Below are 17,551 nucleotides of genomic sequence, written 5' to 3'. Positions count from 1 at the left end.
TGACAGAGCCTGACCTGAGGTGGGGGGCAGCTGGTCATACTCCTGGAGTGGCCGTGGCGGGGGCTTCACCATGCCGTCCCCGGTCTGCCTCCTCGCTGGGGGCATCGGCCCCACGCCGCTCAGCATGTCCAGGAATGGATCTGAAACGTGGATGGATGGACGCAGGTGAAACTCTCCCTGAGAGCAGCCCAAATCACAGAGGAGGGGTTCAAGAGGTGGACCGCCTTACCAGAACCGTGCAGGTATGGGTCTGGGTCCGAGACGGGCCTGTGGGTCCGCGAGAATGACGGCGAAGATGACAGTTCTGTGAAGCTGTGTCGCACAGGTGGAGGCGGCGGAGGCTGCAATGGAGGAGGGTTGAAGAAATCCTCTGCTGTTAAGACAAGTTAGGGAGAAAACACACAAAAAAGTTCTTTAGGGATACTAAATAAACTGTCATCAAACCTCCTATCCACTAGGTGGCGATAAAACATAACACAACATTAATATAAAATGCAACCGTGACACATGAACTAACTTACACAAGAGAGTTAGATTTTTAATAACTTTGTTACTTGAGAAATGTTATATCCAACTTCTTTGGATGAGAATACCCATACTTTTATGGGAAAATTAAATTCAAGGATACAGAGTAATGTTAACGTCAAACATTACTTGAACCACATGGGAGTCTTTATGATTTTAGGATGGTTTTAGGAAGCTGAAGACATTACAGGGTTAAACTCTGGCATTAATATTCTTCCCTATTTATTGTGCAATAATTTGGCACAAATTCATCAAGAATAAATTTTCATTTTATTTATTCCTCTTTTCTGTGGCTCAGGTAATTAAATGTTTGGGTCCTGAACACATACAGCACAGTAAAATAATAGTCTTCAAAGGCCATTGGAATTGTGGCTCCGGCTCTACAAATTAAAGTCAAAACAGCAACAACAAAAAAAAAAACACTGGGTGGGAGACGAGAACAAACCGGAAATAAAGGTAAAAAAGCAACAGATGAAACAAAAGAAAAGACAAAATGTTGGTGCTCGTAGGGAACAAAACCTTTGGCAAGGCTGAGTGTCCAGGATCATTGATTTATTCCAACCAATCAAAACCATCAAATACTACTGATACGAGGCCCAGGGGAGCACATTCAGGGTCTGTGTTTGTGTGTGGGGGGGTGGGGGTCTTTGACTACCTTGAGGGGGGAGCAGGATATCGTAGTCTGAGGGTGTCCGGTTGTTGGAGGGTAAGAGCACCGCACGTGGCGGCGGCCCAAAGTCAAACTGAGCACCTGAGGAGCACAGGGAAAGGTTAACGCAGTTGGGGCGCCCCCTGCTGATGAGGCAAGGTGCAGCAGCCCGGCAGGCAGATGCGGCAGCCAGTCTTACCGTTTTCCACGGCCTTGTGCTTCCTCCCATCACCGACATGTTCAGAGGAGCCGTTGCTCACCTGCCCGTTCTCCAGACCCCTGGGAGAGACAGGAGCACCACAGGTGAGAGGCCCATCCCACACCCAAGCCCCCCTTCGCCTTCCTTCACCCCCAGGCAGGCAGATCTCCCTGCAGTAGCCTAGCTGATGCTCTTATCCACAGCAACTTCTTCAAATTTACTCAAATCCTCAGGTTACATCCTGGGGATCTTAGCCATTCTGCCCCCTGCTGGCCACACAGCTCCTGATGCTGGACAGGGGCTACAGGCAGCAGGAGAATCCGTTACCTGGAGGGAACCCGGACTGCGACCGAAGGCTGGATCAAGACCACGGCGTGAGATGACGGGATCTGGTACTGGTCTTCGTCCCGGTCCGGTGCCGCCCGCAGCCTCTCGGTGAACAGGTTTGCGAATGGATTGGGGATCCTGAAAGGTAGACAACTAAATCACTACGGGGGGAGGGAGGAGTAACTACCAACGGGGTCATTGGTAACACAGCAGTCAAGGTGAGTCTTTGTTTCATCGAATAGGACAGTCAGAGCCCCGACACCCGGCAGACGGATCATTCGCACGATAACTGAGATCGTCTGCGGCCCGAGAGCAGAGGACCAATTACAGACTCGCTGACTGCGACATACTGAAGTATTACAGCAACCAATATCTGAAAAAATAAACTAAGATTGTTGAGGCTGAGGAAGACCTTGAACATAAAAGACAGAGATACTGCAACCGTAGATAAAACTGTCCTTTGGATAAAGGGCCAGGGATAAATGAATTCAAGCTTTATCCAAGTTTTTAAGGCTGCTTGACCATGAACTGATGGGCAATTGGGGTGGATTCAGCTAGACATCCCCTCCCAGTGTCACCATCCTCCCCCACCATCATCCACGCCCCCTGCTGTCCACACCCAGTATTCACTTCATCCATCCGACCAACATCTGCTCCAACCTAAACCTAAAAAAATAACAATTGGCATCGGACGAATCGCAGTGGATTCTGGGTGGTCTGAGGCTCAGCACACACACCCAGTGCCCACTTCTCTGCTCAGAAATATTTTCCTTAAAATGGAAAATGCTAAATAAATTGTTTATGAATCCAGAGAAAAAAATCCTCAAGTCATCAGGGCTGTCATTAGTGTCAGAAAACCGTGTCGAAACGCCTTCGACCAGAACCGCTGCTGAACGGACTGCTGGCCAGAATTGAATGACCGTCTGCCAATCTGAGGTCGAACTCTTCATCTGGGAGATTGGGAGCCAGACCCATTACTTTACCGATCACCTCACTGCACGGTCATAATTACAATTAATTAATAATTGAAATTCAGTTACGGCTGTCAGTGCGGTCCAGCATTAAAGTGCGCAGGTAAACCTTGCACATATATCCTGGCTCTTTAATTCGACTTACCATACACCTTAAGTAACCTATCTGCAAGGTCTTAAAGGGGTGGGCAAGCTGTCCATTAGCGATTGTTCGTTAGCGGAACTTTGAAAGTTTTTCTGTGGCTCTCATTAGTGGTTCCGAGTCTCCTCAGAGGACCAAGATCTCCCGCTGTGCTCCAGGAGGGGGCAGCGAAGCAGAGGGCCCAGATGGCCTCCTGGGTGTGGGGGGGGGGGGCTTACTTTTGGGTGAGGGCCGGAGGGGGCGGGGAGTGCCGCAGCGGGGGGACGTCGTACTCCTCGCTGGTCAGGGGCCCATTGGGGAAGGTCTGCAGGAATAAGAGGAGCCGGGTTAGAGCCTGGAAGGTGGGGGCTGTTTCTCAGGCCAGACACGGCAGAGATAAGGCTCTCATGGCCAGAGATCGATACAACCCCCCCCTGCCCCAATGGCTTAACAGCCCAAGGACACAAGGGCTGTCAGGCAGGCAGTGGCAGGACACAGTTCCACGCTCCCAGGCTGATTAACTTCGCCGCAGCGATCTGCCCAATGCTGGTTTCACTCCCCAATTCTCTGGCTGTTGGACAAGCTGGAGGTGGACAGCAAATGTGCCAAGCTGATGGGTCAGGCGTGTCTGACACCCCCTGGCTGAGCCACGTTAAAATAACGACCTGGAACAAGCAGGGGAAGGAGCACTGACTGGGAGGGCAAAGCCAGAATCAGTAAACAGACTGGGAACACTGGAATAGGATGAACTGAATAGTCCTGGCGCTTCAGCATAAACCTGGTCCTGTTTCCACTGGGTGTGAATCTCGCTCCCTGGGGATAGGGGGCAGTGTCAGGGCCAAGAAAACATGGGGAAAAAGAAACATTCACCTGACAGGCTGTCCCTTGAGTGCCGGGTAACAGGAGTGTTTTGGGAAGCGCCCCCCCCACATCAGAGGGCAATGACCGGCACCACAGTCGGCGAGCATACAGCCAACCGGCTGGAAACACCATGTTCTGCCAAAACTCACAGCCCAGAATAACGAGAACGCCACTGTTGCTAGGTAACGTGGCCGCGAAAATGGGCTGCCGCTTTCCCGAGTCGTCGTCGCAGAAACAGTGGTGGGCCATGTCCCTCCCACACTCCCATGCTCACCTTGGCCATGTCGGCTAGCGCCTCCAATCTGTGGTGCTGCCTGCCGAAACCACCATCACTGGGGGCGAAGGGCACAGGCCGTCCGTTGAGGTGGGAGGGTGCGGCATGGCCCAGTTTCGGGGAGCGGTCAACCGCCACCAGGGGGCTCTCTTTGGGACACCAGGGTTCAGGGCCCGGCTGCGGATCACGTGGCAGGCCCGCACCAGGGAGGGGGCCCCAGGCCGCCCGACCATCTGGGGGGATCAGAGCCGGCCTCTCAGGGGGCGGCGGTGGGGGTGGGTCACGAAGAGGGGGTGGTGGAACCGGGAGGGGCTTGTCTGGCTTCCTAGACATCCCCGGAGAAGACTGGACAGGAAAGGGGTGCAGTTATGAGAGGGGCGGGGCTATGGAGACTACAGGGCAGTGATATTCGCATGAGAGGGCGGGGTTACTCAATGAGGTGATACACACCTTGGGGGAGCCGGTGGGACTGGCCGACGGTGAGCGGATTGCCCCCTTCTGGATGAGATCCAAGCGGGGTGGCACCGGGGGTAGGCTGAGGTGCTGCATGCTCGCTGGGTCCTGCAGTGGCTTCCGCCGGTGGGTCACCGGGGACGAGCTGGGCGACATCACCGGGGAGTTCTGACGGTCCGTACACTGCGGAGGGGGCATGAAAACTGTCAGCCGTGCCACTCCTGCCAACCAGTGGCTAAGTACCAACTGTTTGCAGAGAGACGCACACATTTAAACTGCCCTGCGGGTATAGTGCTGTTACCTTCCGGATGCTCTCCAGGCTGTTGATCATCAGCGGCTCTTCGCGGTCGTCGTCGTCGTCCAGGTCCAACATGGGCGAGGCGAAGTGTTCCATGAAGAAGCACTTGGCACCATCGTTCCGCGGGTCGAACGGGTCCACGATGATGGGCTCCGTGCCCTTGATCTCACACCGGCAGAACGGACAGCCCTGCCCGTCTGAGTCCTGGGGGACGCAAATGCAAAACAGTGGGTATTGCTCTTATCCGGACAATAACACAGTATAAATCACCCAGCGGTATGGTTATAATTTTTGGCATCCATAAGGACCTGCTTGTACGCAGGGATGAAGGCCAGGAAAAGATCGAACAGCTGTTACTCTGTTGGACACATGGTCTTAGTCACCGTAACCTGAAGGCTTGAACAGAACAGCATTTACCCCCCCCACACTTCACACTCAAAAAAAAAACAAAAAAACTTGTGTTTGCACGTTAACGAGAGAGCCACTTGGTTTGCATGCACCACGAGCCGTTAATTACTTGATGGAACTTTAATGATGAACTTGCTCCCTCGCGCTAGTGGGTTTTTATTCCTTTAAACGTGAGAACGAGATGCCATCTGGAACAAAGCTTTTCCGAGGCATCGAAACATTGTCGGAAATGCTAATCCTAATTAGCCACAAGAGACAGTCACATCCCGACTTGGAAAAGGTGTTGGTCACACTAATGACATTACGAAAGGACTCGGGGGGGCAGTGCTCGCTGCCATTGCCTCTCCTGAAACACGCCATTCCCAACACAGCACAGGTGCTTCTGTTATCCCGCTCACACCTCACGGAACATCATTTTCCCAGATTGGCGAGGAAAGCAAGTGAATTTTACTGTGGTGTTGGGAGGCTACAAAAATACCAAGGAACCGAGGTTTCGGGTCAGGAGGAGGCCAAAACAGAGGAGATGAAGCTGAATGGAAAAGAGGGGTCAGTGGGGAGTCTATTCATCCCAGTGCAGGATGGCCCAATCTGCAGCCCATCCTGGCTCAGGAGCCCAGGAAGCCTCTCATACGTAAAGGTTAAATAAAACACAAGCATGCTTCACACCCACATTTTTGTGGAGGAAAACTCATTGATTGCATCCCCCCCCTACACCAGTTGGCCAAGAAATGTTTGCAGTTAACTGACAAAGATCGACTATCACCAGGGCAATGCTGACAAGCCAGCGAGTCACAGCCAAGTCACAGAGAGTCACAGCGCGGTCGGTTCCTGGGCTGAGCCTGACTGCCAAAGCACAAAGTGACGTCCAACTAGACCAGAGGAAGCCAAATATACACTGTTCATGCCTGCAGAGCCTCTGTGTACCACTGCTCCTCATCATTGAACTTTATTTGTCAGATAAACATTTTTTTTTAATATGAGGCACTTGACTTCATCAGATGGAAATGGGTCATTGAGAGATGTTTACATTTTCCCAAGACGTGGAGGCAGTGACACCTGTCCATGTGACTCCCCCTGTGAGAGATGTGGTCTCCTACATCATGAGTCCTCGACTCAGAGGCCCAAAAAGGTCACCTTGAGTTCCTGGAGCCATGAGGCAGTTACAGACATTTAAGCAGTATCAAACCGACGTGACGTGTCCACTTCAAGGTCCCCCAACTGCAGGTAGCAGTGAGGGGGGTCTGCCTAATAAGTGGCCAGATACCGCCTGTTTTTTCCCCTCAAAGTGCAAGGGCGCCCCCCACCTGCCAGGCGGTGAGGCAAGAAGTGCACATGAGGTGTCCGCAGGGCTCAATCTTCACATCCTTGTCATTCTCGGCGCAGATCTTGCACAGCTGAAAGGTGGAGCCCATCTCGCAGTAGAGCTCGTACTGCTCCTGTGCGCATGAATGGGAGAGGGGGTTGAAAAGGCGAGGGGGGGGTCAACCGTGAGTTAAAACAGCAAAAGCCCCACTGACACACCATCCCCAGGACCCCAGGAACGCACACAGCATAGAACTATGGACATATGGCGTGAGATTATCCTCAGACAAGGTGCAGACGCAGTGTCACTACATCAACTGCATCATGCCTTTAACAGCCACCACCTGCTGGGGTGTGGGGGCACTGGGGCGTCACCCACCTGTGTGACTTTGATGTGGTCATGAGGTGCGGGCTCACACAGCCCGGTCAAGTCGGGGTTGTAACTTCGGCCGTCCGGGAAAAGGTAGCTGGAAATAAAAAGATCACATTTCATCAGGGGGGAGGATGCCACAGTAGGTGCTGGGGCCCTATTCGTGACCCCCCCTCCCCGATTTTCACAGGTAATCTCTCTGTGCCTCTCTGCAAAGCACCTCTCTCATGTCTGATAGTGCTCAGTCAAGTGTGTGTGCGTGTATATCTAACGCCGGGCTGAAGAGCCATGTCCGGGGGGGGGCGGGGGGGGGAATGGACTGGGAAAGGGAGCACACTGGCAGGTAAGCAAGAGGGAAAACTCCGAAACTGCATCAGAGTGTCTAACAGGATGTTCTGTGTGCTATTCAGTCACGCAGCTGTAAGCAGCAAGAAGTAAACAGAAGAGACTAACTGGGCAGGGGGGCTATTAGTTAGAGAAATGGGTGGGTCTCTCTGGAGGAATGCACCCCACCCCACAGATAAACAGGGGCCGGGCAGAGCTCCCACCCCCACCCTAAGCCAAGGGGGGGGGGGGAGGCAGAACGATTGATTGGACGCCTGCCCTTCAGATGGGCAAGATTTGCACCCCCCTGGGAAACGTGTTCAACACTCGTCTCAACAAGTGTGAAACCTGAGAGGCTGGCATCCCCCCTCCTCCGCCACACTTCTCATACACAGGAAATGGATTTCGGCTCCATCAGCCTTCTCCCCATCTTCCAGAGGTGCCTCCACAGGTCCGATATTTAGCACTAATGCACTGCCTTGCAAGAACACACACACACACACACACACACGCCTGGTTCATATTGAAACACTGAAACATAAATAATAATAGTAAATATTGAAACATCCTTAAGGTTTTACTTTTGCAAACAATCACCCCCCCCCACACCAGTGCCTATGAAGAAGAGGAGGAGGAGGAAGGGCACTCACAAGCCTTCCCTGTAGCCGTCGATGAGAGCCTGGAAGAGCGGCTTGTTGTGCGGGATGGTCTGCAGGATGTTGCCATCATTGGTGACGTAGCCGATGGCCCACTGGCCCAGACGGGTGCAGCTCAGCCGGAAGATGTAGCTGGGGGGGCGGGGGGGGGAAATGTTGTTCATCTACAATGAACCCGACCCCCCTGACTCCTGCTGCAGGAAGGCCAGCGTTGCAGCGCCAGGCCCCGAGTCACAGCCAAGCCAACGGATCCCTACAGTCCGGCGGGGGCCCAACACCCAGGAACAAAGAGCCCCATCCCCAAGGCGGCCACCGACATGCCTGTGCCGGTACAAACTACCTCCCAGGAAATCTGTAGCAAGACCGCCACAGGCTCCTGCCGGATACCTTTTAACTCACAACTTATTTCTGTGTCCTCGTAAAAATTTCATAAAGCACCACAAAGCATATAAAACACAGAACATACAACCAAAATGGCAAACTCCAGCAGGGGGCGTTACCACGCCCCTCAGAGCTGGGCCTCTGTCGCACCCTGGGGGTGTGGGATCCAGGTTCAAGTTCTCAGATCATCTGCCACCCTCCCAACCCCCCGAGGTAATTAACCACACACCCCCATCTCTCTTGCCACGTCAAGTCACCGTGGAAACGTGAGTATTTCTATTGCACTACATGGCGAATCCCGCTTCTCATTCTCCTGCTGTCTGTTTGATAATCAATTAACAATCAAAAAAATAACAACAAACGTATTATTATAAGAAAGTCTGTTATTATGCCTGTTCGTTTATGACGCAGATGCTTATGAGTGGGTAGGGAACCCAAAACCTGCCGGTCTGGTGAACCAGAAGGTTGTGGGTTCATGTCCATGTACAGGAACAAAGGGATCAGTAGCTTCAGAATGAGTTTATTTTTAACGTCAATCAGACAAGACAGCGGTTTAGGATGGAGAGGCCCCCAGGAGAGAAACTCGCCACATTATATCATCTTCTGTATTGATACACTTTGTTATAGGGCATATGTGCTCCCTAAACCCCCCCCCCCAAAGTAACCCAGCAGACAGATTTCCCATGTACTACTCATACAAAAGGCAAATAAATGACTCTTGACCCCCGCCTCCGTGTCCATGTCCTGCCCCCCTCCAGCGCAGTCAGCAGTTTGGTATCTGCAGGTTGTGATTCAACAGACAGCCCCAGGGCAGAGCCCCCCCCATTTGTTTTAATCTCAGACTGTAGGAGTGGAGTGTACATGGCTGCCAAGATTTATCCCCCCCATGCCCCCCTCTGCCCTGTGTCACTCTCCCCACCCAACACCTGGACCTTTTGCCCTGCAGTTCCAGTAATTTTCTGAAACTTTCAGTCCCAGTATAAACTGGCATTAAGGTAAGCAGCCCCTCTTCTGGGGAGTGCATTAGCAATGTACAATAGCCCCCCGCCCCATTAGTGTAATTTACTGATCTCCCCATGCTCAGTTTGCCCCCCCCCCTTTAACGCAGCAGACGATGACATCAGCAGCCCCGGGGAAGGACTCTTGGCTTCATGTCTCCGGATGTTGGCCCGGCAACCCGAAGCCTCCTCTAATTAGACACCGTTTCTGGCCCTGACCTCACACACCCACAGGCACACAGAGTATCATTCCCCTCCAGAACAGCAGGGGGCGCTGTGCAAAACATACCTGCCGGGCTTGTTGATGTACTTCTGCAGCCGTGCCTTCACTTCGTCGTAGGTCAGGAAGGCCATGTAGCCCGGGTGAGTCACGGCCAGAAAGTTCCAGTTCCTCAGGATGGATCCCCAGGGCTGAGGGAACAGGAGTGTGGTGAGGGGCAGCGAGGGGGTGTGGCTACCACAATTGTCCGTCTGCATGTTTACAAACCTCCTCCGCAACCCCTGGCTCATTCACCGCAGGGCGGTCGATGCCGGCCGGGAAGGGTGTGAGAGAGCATGCAGCACAGGAGTGAGGGCATGGATGACATAGAATTCTCCGGAAACTTCCGTACCGCCCCTCCCCCACCCACTTAAGGCAGGTTACATTCCTTCCTGTCTGGCATCCCGGGAGGGAAACAGAAAGCTATTATCCGTAAAAACGCAGTGAGGCACGGAGAATGTTCTGGGAGTTATATGGCGGCCTTCATCAGGGGAGGTACCAAGCGGTACCGACCTTACGCCTACACAGCACTACCTGCAGGGGGCAGTATTGTGGCTAAACATAGATACGGTTCACTCCGGGGCAGGGCGGGAACAGCTGAATCGGGTTTCACCCGCGGGCACAACATCACCCGGGCTTACGGTAAGGGGCACTAACAGTCAAGGTGAAGACCACCCCTCCCCCTGGGAAGAGTCAGCTGACTTAGCAGTGAAGCTGAAATTAAAGATCACATGATACTTACACCCTCTGCAGGATCCCCAACAGCTATACCCTCAACTCATTATATAAAAAAACATATGCTAATTAAAAATTCATGAGCATTAATGAGTGATTATGGCCAAGGTTACCACGCATAAAGAAGAGTTTAGATGGCGTTCATCTCATTCAGCAGGAAAAATAAAAAAAACTGTAAAAAATGACGCATCTCGGGAAGGATTTACGCAGGGCTACACACCATCACACAAGAGGACGGAAAAGTCTGCTGTTTGCTCTGCAGGCGTTTCCTGTACATCAAAAAAAAAAACAATAAAAACACACCCACCTCGGGGAAAAAAAGGTGATCCCCTGCTTTGGTGCTCATCTCTCTCTGGCTTTTAACATCTGCTTGTGAATTTACCCAGAACAATGGTGTGGGGGCAGGGGTATCCCCGAAGCGGGGGGTGGGGTGGGTCTGCTTACCTGGAAGAGCCGAGTGAAGATGTCGAACTCAAAGACGGAGATGTAGTCGTTGCAGGTGAGGTCGATGGTGGACTTGAGGGCCATGGCCTCCAGGCCAGAGGTGATGGGATGGACTTCGTGAAGGCACTGGCGGAAGAGCTTCCAGGGCACGATGGTTCTGTGGGCGTACGAGAGAGAGAGTGAGGCGCCGGCGTCTGCGTGAGGTTCCCCTGAAAACGGGGGTGTTACCCTGTGGCTGCCACGTTATCACCGGGACACTCAGGAGACCCATACGCACAAAACGGAACACATGATGAAGAAAACACCCCCGGGGAGCCCAAAATAAACCCTAAATGACGATAAGGTTTCCACTGAAACGTGAAAATAGACCATTACTGATCAAGACCGAAAGGTTTTATTGTCGCAGTGTGACAAGGTGACGCCAGTGGCCTTCAAAGCTGATGCAATCACAAACGGAGCAAACAACATGCACAAGATGTAAACAGTTTACAAAAGAAGTGAACTATATACTGAGGTAGTCAGAGTATTAAAGAAATTAAAGAGAGAGACTATGTAACGAACAGTGTAGGGCGTTCAGACACGTGGAGACCAGATAAGAGACCAACCGATAAAACAATCCATCAAGTAGTTAACTAGCATTTAACAAATGGGCCAAAACCATGGGCCTTCTAGAAACATCACTGCAGAACGCACTGCTCTCAAATGGGGACTTTAAAATTCAATACAGCTGATGGGAAGACATGAACGTTCTCCGTCAATGTCCGTTTACAGGAACACCGTTTTTCAAGTAACTCGCCTCCATTTTGAGTTGAAAGCAAAGGTTACGCCCACGAGTCTGGGGAGCCTCCGCCACCGCGAGCCTGAGCAGAGGGAGCGGCGAAACGTTTAACGGTGACCTTAAGACGAGGCGAGGAAAACAATCAGAAGTCAAGTCAGAAATGAATACCTGGCTTTTGTTTGAGAAAAAAAAAATCTGTTAAAAACAACTGAAAAGGCGAAAAGGGGGGCCTTCGCAGAAGCGCAGGAAAAAGCGTTACACGCTGCAAATTCGCATTTCCTCCTCTGAAGGAGGGTGCATTTAGCCAAAATGACACGCCGATCATTTTGCTCTTCTTAAAAACGGAGGCATGCAAATCGCATTTTACCGCTCGACTGCTTCTTCTGCTTTGGCTCCTCCGTCGTGTTTAGAACCAGGATGAAAAAACGGAGACTAACGGAGGGTGGAGGAAACCCAATGAGATGGACCAGCCTGATGGCCAGGAGCACCGAGTCGGAGGACACCTTCACGGCCACAGCCTGGTCACATGCCGCTGACGGCCCTCTCCCTCCCTCTGCTCCCAGACTCCCCTCTAACTTCCCTCTCCCCCCAGACACTCCTCTCCCACCCTTCCTGTCTTCCAGAGTGTCTCAAATGATGCAAGACCTCGCTGGACAGCGATTACTTGTCAAATGTGAACAACCATGGAGAATCGTGTCAGATCCTGCCTGTGTACTCCCTCGGGGCAGATTCTCAAAGAGCTGCCTGCTTTCTGTACATCTGGTGCCGGTCACCTTCTGCCACGTCACATGGCTTCTGCTTTAACCGCACTCTGTCACACATATGAAACGTAGACGTTGCAAAAGTGTATATTATTTTTAACAAAATGCGGTTCTGTCATGCAGAGCCCGCTTAGTGCAAATACCGCTGACGAGGCTCAAGTGAACTTGGTGTTTAAAAAGATCTGTAAAGGTCACGCGAAAATTGGTGCGTCCTGGTGAGTCCTTCCTGTTCTGGTGTCAATATCAGGCCCACAGAACAGGCGTCACTGAGGCCGGTGCACGAACATCACAGATAACATCACAGGGGTAAAGCTGTCAAATTAAAAAAAATAAATACATTTAAATAAATGGAAAAAAACTTGTGGGTTTCAGTGGCATCAGCAGCCGGCTGAGGGTGACAACTCAGCTTAGCAAATCCACTCCTCCCCCCCCCCCCAACCCCGGGAGAGTTAGGGGCCCATCAATGGTGCAGCCCCAGCCCGGACACCCCCGGCCAACCCTTCTCACGCTCGCACCGAGCGCGTTTCATTAGCCGCCAGGGTGTGCAGGTCCTGATAAGCAGACGCTTGTGGTCAACTGGTGAAGATTGTTTCCCTGCACTGAAGTGGACGTCCAGGCCCTGACGATTCTCAGCGCCAGCCGTTAATTACAAAAACCACTTTGCTCATGTGTCCTCAAAGAAAGAAAGAAGAAATGATGATGGAGCTAAATGGCAGGTTGCAGGATTTTTAGTGCCCACTGCCAATGAAGGTTATGGGACGGGGTGTGTTGGCTCCTGACCAGATACAACTGGTTTGGCCCTTGGGTTTGGCCCATGTCCCGCCAGGCGCTGGGACCTGATCATGTTGTTAGCATTAAGCCGGTTCAAAATGGCTGCTTCGCTATTTTGCAGGCTTTGTGAATCATGACATTTGACAAAATTTTCAAGTGGTCATGTCACCCAAACACATCGGTGAGGTCATCGACCCCCCTGTTATCACAGTGTCCAACCGGACACCCTTCCCACCTTCAGGGGTCGAGAGGCACTGAAATCAGAGAGCGTTTATTTGCCAGCATAACGTAGGCAGCACCAGTCAGTGGAAGGTCAGAGGCTTGACAGACTCAGTTACACAATACATTTTTTTTCCAGTGGTGGGAGAAAATTTAGTTTCTGGCTGTTTTCAACTGAAATCTAAAGGCAGGGACCCTCCCACATACCTGTTTCACCCCCAGCAACACGACAGAAAAAGGACCCATAGAAGGTGAACCCAGGCCAAGACGAAGCAGCCCTAGCAGGCCAATCTTCGATAAGAAAAGGCGGGACGGTTTGTCTCGTGACAAAAACGACAGCGACGGGGATGGTGGCAGAATGCCATCCGGCACAAATCGAACCACTTAAGGGCCGGAAGACAATGACAGGATAACAGACCTCTCTGTCGCGGGGGTGGGGTGGTGGGCAGCATTTAGCACGCGGGCCTGACACCTCACAGCACATGCCTCTGGTAGCTACAATAATGTCAAGGGCCACGGAGCCCACAAGACCACTGGAGAATGGGGGACACTCAGAGTGGGAGGGTCAGAGGACACACACACACACACGCACACAGACAGAGACACACACACACACACACACACACACAGAGACAGAGACACACACACACAGACCTGTATTCTGAGCTTCCATTAATTTCTATGAGCAAAACACAACCTTAACCTTCACCCACCACTAACCTTAACCATAAATAACCAAACAAAATACAAAAATTTTGGTATTTTTTAGTTTATTGATTGCAATCATAGATGTTAATAAAACTGAATTTCCCCTAGTGGGGACCCCCCCCCCACACTCACTCACTCACTGACACACACACACACACACACACACACACACACACAGAGTCTCTTTCTCCTATTTCCTCTCTTTCAGGCCTGCTCACACTTCCGTGGAGGTCAGCTCTGATCAGCTGCATCCTCTCTGGCGAGTTCATGGGCCAAAACAATAAACAAGAAACGAAAACAAACAAATTCAGTTTTCGTTCCACAACACAAAGAAGGGAGAAGTGTGGGGGGGGGGGGGGGATACAGATGCAATGTATAACGAGGGGGGGGCTCCCTAGGGCCTTGTCAGGAGCTGAGAACAACCCCCCACCCAGTTGGCAGGTGGACCGATCCCAGTGCGCAACAAGGAAATGTAACATGCGAGTCAGCTGCAAATGGCGCGATTTATCAGCTGCGTTTCCGACAACAGTCTCCTCTGAAGTGCTTCTGCATCCATAGTGATGCAGTGTGTTTATAAAGAAAGGAAAAAGGCAAAAAAATAAAGCTGCCCACCATTTAATTAACAAATGTGTGTTTCATGAAAGGGTGGGGGGGGGGGGGGGGGGGGGGGGGGGGGGGGCGGCGGAGGGCTCAGCTGGCGGGGGTCAGGTGTTGCCGCGGTAGACGGGCTTTGGCTCACGCACACGGCTGGCATTTAAATGAGTGAAATGCGCTGTAAGCGCGGGTGTGGGGGGGGTCATACACTTTACTAAATAAATTACGGTGTTATCTGAGTGAAGAAAGAACAAACGTGAGAAATTCCACACTGAGTCCAGCACTAGAACGGCGCCAGCATCTGACTGCGATGAGAATTAGGGACACAGGAGTTTATAGCTACCTCGGGATCTGGGGTCACGGAAGACCCCTATATATTTGTTTGTTTAATTGTTTACTTATTACACCTTGAACTTAACATCATACTCCAACCTCTATTTACGTTCCCTTCTTACGTTTTATTTATTTAGCAGCACCTTTTATGACATTTTTGCAATAGCAGGGCAGTCCAGTCCCTGGAGTTATTGGGGTTATAGGGCCTTGCCTTTCACTAGTAATGAAATCACTTTGTCGACCCCGGGATTCGAACCAGCGAACTCCCAGGTAGAGCATCTTATTGCACCGATTCACAACCACTTGGCTTTGCAGTGTCCCACACCTGACTCGCTTCAGGGTGTCCCCCAGATCAGCCCCAGACCCATGACCCTAACTGCATCCTCAGCATGGGATTTACTTTGGAGAAGGAACATCTTCAGCCTGTGCCAGGCGAGATACAACGTAGGGGAAAGAGCGAGAGAAAATGGCAGGCCGGCCATCATCGTGGCACCCTTCCACGCCGGCACGAGAGGGTGGATGCAGATTGAGAGGAGGTGCGGTTATACCATGAGAACGGAGAAAATGGGTCACATAATCTCTGTGCACAAGGACTTGTGACTGATACAAGCGGGCGTTTGAGGAAACCAGCTCCCCCCACATCAGGACCCACTCTTGACGTCCGCAGTGCAGCGGAGTGTTGGCGAGCACACAGTGAATTGATGGATGACTCGCCCCCCCCCCCCAAGGCCTCACCCACCCAGCCATATGCTGGACACAAGCGACTCACTGGAATAAAAAAAATTCACAAGCCCAACTGTGAAACCTCGTAAAAGACCCGCGAAAAAAATATATACATAATTTACGCAGACAAACACTTTCTCATTTTATACCACACCTGTCAAATCTCCATCTAACCTCTCCACTGCACATCCAAGTAAACAATGAGCAAAACGCTTCTATAAAGCAGAAAATTATTCTGAAGTACTGCATCACTAAAATTGGGAGCAAAAACAGAAAAGGAAAAAAAGCACTTGTCTCTTTAAGGAAACGCCCCTTTAATTAAACGCTCCTTTAAGTGTGATAGAAGTTCAATGGACCAAGAAGCTGATTAAATGCAAATCTTATTCTTCCACGAATCTTAACCAACACAGGCAAAGCAGGAGAACGATAGAAACAAGTAACTCTAAGCTATCTTACCATTTTGTTTTAAATTTAGCTGCAAATGCAAAAAAGGTTTCCAGGCAACAGCAGCACAGTCACAGTAAGAGAGAAATGTCCGCACATTATAATCTGCCTCAGGGCGGGGGGGCACACCCAGGCCCAGACCTGCCCTTTCAGGCAAATCCGCCGGGCAGCTGTATGCAAACTGTGCTCCTGATAACGGTGCCCCTCCACACGCACCATGGCCTGACCTCGAGTGCCTATTTGACGGCTTTAATGCCCAACTTGATTAAATTTATAAAACGAGGGCCGGCGTGTAATATATGATAATCGCCCGCAGAAAGCACTCGGAAAAAAAAATAAACAGGCGCATTTCACGGGGCACTGAGCGCTGAACTTCACCCACCCCCCAAAAGCAGGCTGCAGGCGGCATCTGTCATGCCCAACAAAGATCTGCTTGCAATGGGGAGGGGGGGGGGGGCTGTGAGCTTGCAGCACCTACCGGAGATGACACAGCTTTTATTAACAGGCCATGCGACCTCATACAGGGGGCTCGGCAGGGCCCAAAGCACCATTGTTGGTGTCATTTTTCTGCTACAGAATCTGCAGACATAACCAAACGCAGCAGAGAGGACGGCAGACATAACCAGACGCAGCAGAGAGGACGGCAGACATAACCAAACGCAGCAGAGAGGACGGTAGACATAACCAAACGGAGCAGAGAGGACGGCAGACATGACCAAACGCAGCAGAGAGGACAGAAATAACCAGACATTGCAGAAAGGGTGCGGGGGCGTACTTTTCACCGAAGAACCTCCTCCAGAACTCGGCGGCATCAGCTTTCGTGATCCGGAAGGTGTCGCCCTGGAATTGGCCGCTGGGGAAGATAGCCTTGATCTCGGCCAGCATGTGGCTGAAGATCAGGGACAGTTTGGTGAGGTTCCGCCTGTAGGGAAGGAGGACAGAGAAACGGTGTTCAGGGAATGGGACCCGCACGGCTTGGAACCCAGCTTTCAGTGGCAGTGGAGGGGTGACATTGAGGCCGTGACTTTGCACCCCGCACAGGCCTCAGCCCCCACAGCTTTCAGCAACATCGCCCGTTCACTTGTGGGTTCCTTGGTTTCTGGGGAAACGTGCCCTTCCTGAATAGATGCTCACGGTATGAATTCGCAAAGTGAGCACTAGATCCCGCCATGAAATGGCGCCCGTCAGCGGCATCGGAAATAAGGAGTACGGGGGGTATCCCCTGGCAGACCCCTCCCCCCCCAACAAACAAACAAACAAGCAAATAAACAAACAAACAATCTGGTACAGACAAAAATAAAAAAAATAAAAAATAAAAAGAGTGTTCCTTATCTTTTATTATGAATTTGCGTTTTACCGAGGCCAATTCACTGCGCATGCAGAGCGTGAAGACAAAGCACATGTCTAACGAAGATAAAACGAGTCTGTCTAAGACCACGTTTCATCACAGGGACGTTTTTTTTGGTTGTTTTTGTGAACTTGTACTCTAAACAGTCGTTAATCTTTCAAATAATTCAAATTATTTTTCAAAAACTAGTTTAATCATTAATGTTTCTAATACTGCATCCATTCACGATGTGACTGGCCAAAGATCCGAGGCCTCCAGAGAACTTCCATAATCTCACGCTGGACACGGAGGCAGCTCTTTTGGTTGTGATGAAATCA

General features: G+C 51.3%; 1 protein-coding gene across 2 annotated transcripts in view; it reads right to left on the bottom strand.

The window, feature by feature from the left end:
• cblb (Cbl proto-oncogene B, E3 ubiquitin protein ligase) overlaps window positions 1–17,551 on the bottom strand; it is a 39,219-nt gene that overhangs the window by 2,595 nt on the left and 19,073 nt on the right. Inside the window, exons 3-17 of one of the 2 annotated variants that reach the window (XM_049016347.1) lie at window positions 16,662–16,808; window positions 10,556–10,712; window positions 9,407–9,528; window positions 7,733–7,870; window positions 6,768–6,855; window positions 6,391–6,522; window positions 4,682–4,882; window positions 4,378–4,563; window positions 3,928–4,272; window positions 3,032–3,117; window positions 1,701–1,838; window positions 1,374–1,453; window positions 1,181–1,276; window positions 230–373; window positions 15–140 (exon numbers count right to left, since the gene is read on the bottom strand). In XM_049016347.1, the coding sequence (XP_048872304.1) occupies window positions 15–140; window positions 230–373; window positions 1,181–1,276; window positions 1,374–1,453; window positions 1,701–1,838; window positions 3,032–3,117; window positions 3,928–4,272; window positions 4,378–4,563; window positions 4,682–4,882; window positions 6,391–6,522; window positions 6,768–6,855; window positions 7,733–7,870; window positions 9,407–9,528; window positions 10,556–10,712; window positions 16,662–16,808 (2,186 nt within the window). The remainder of the gene's footprint in view (window positions 1–14; window positions 141–229; window positions 374–1,180; window positions 1,277–1,373; window positions 1,454–1,700; window positions 1,839–3,031; window positions 3,118–3,927; window positions 4,273–4,377; window positions 4,564–4,681; window positions 4,883–6,390; window positions 6,523–6,767; window positions 6,856–7,732; window positions 7,871–9,406; window positions 9,529–10,555; window positions 10,713–16,661; window positions 16,809–17,551) is intronic. The other variant, XM_049016348.1, reaches the window with a different exon arrangement.

This window comes from Brienomyrus brachyistius, chromosome 6, assembly GCF_023856365.1.
Source record: "Brienomyrus brachyistius isolate T26 chromosome 6, BBRACH_0.4, whole genome shotgun sequence".
NCBI classification, from domain to species: domain Eukaryota; kingdom Metazoa; phylum Chordata; class Actinopteri; order Osteoglossiformes; family Mormyridae; genus Brienomyrus; species Brienomyrus brachyistius.
The sequence above is the reverse complement of the archived record's forward strand: the minus strand, read 5'-3'. Positions and strand labels throughout refer to the sequence as shown.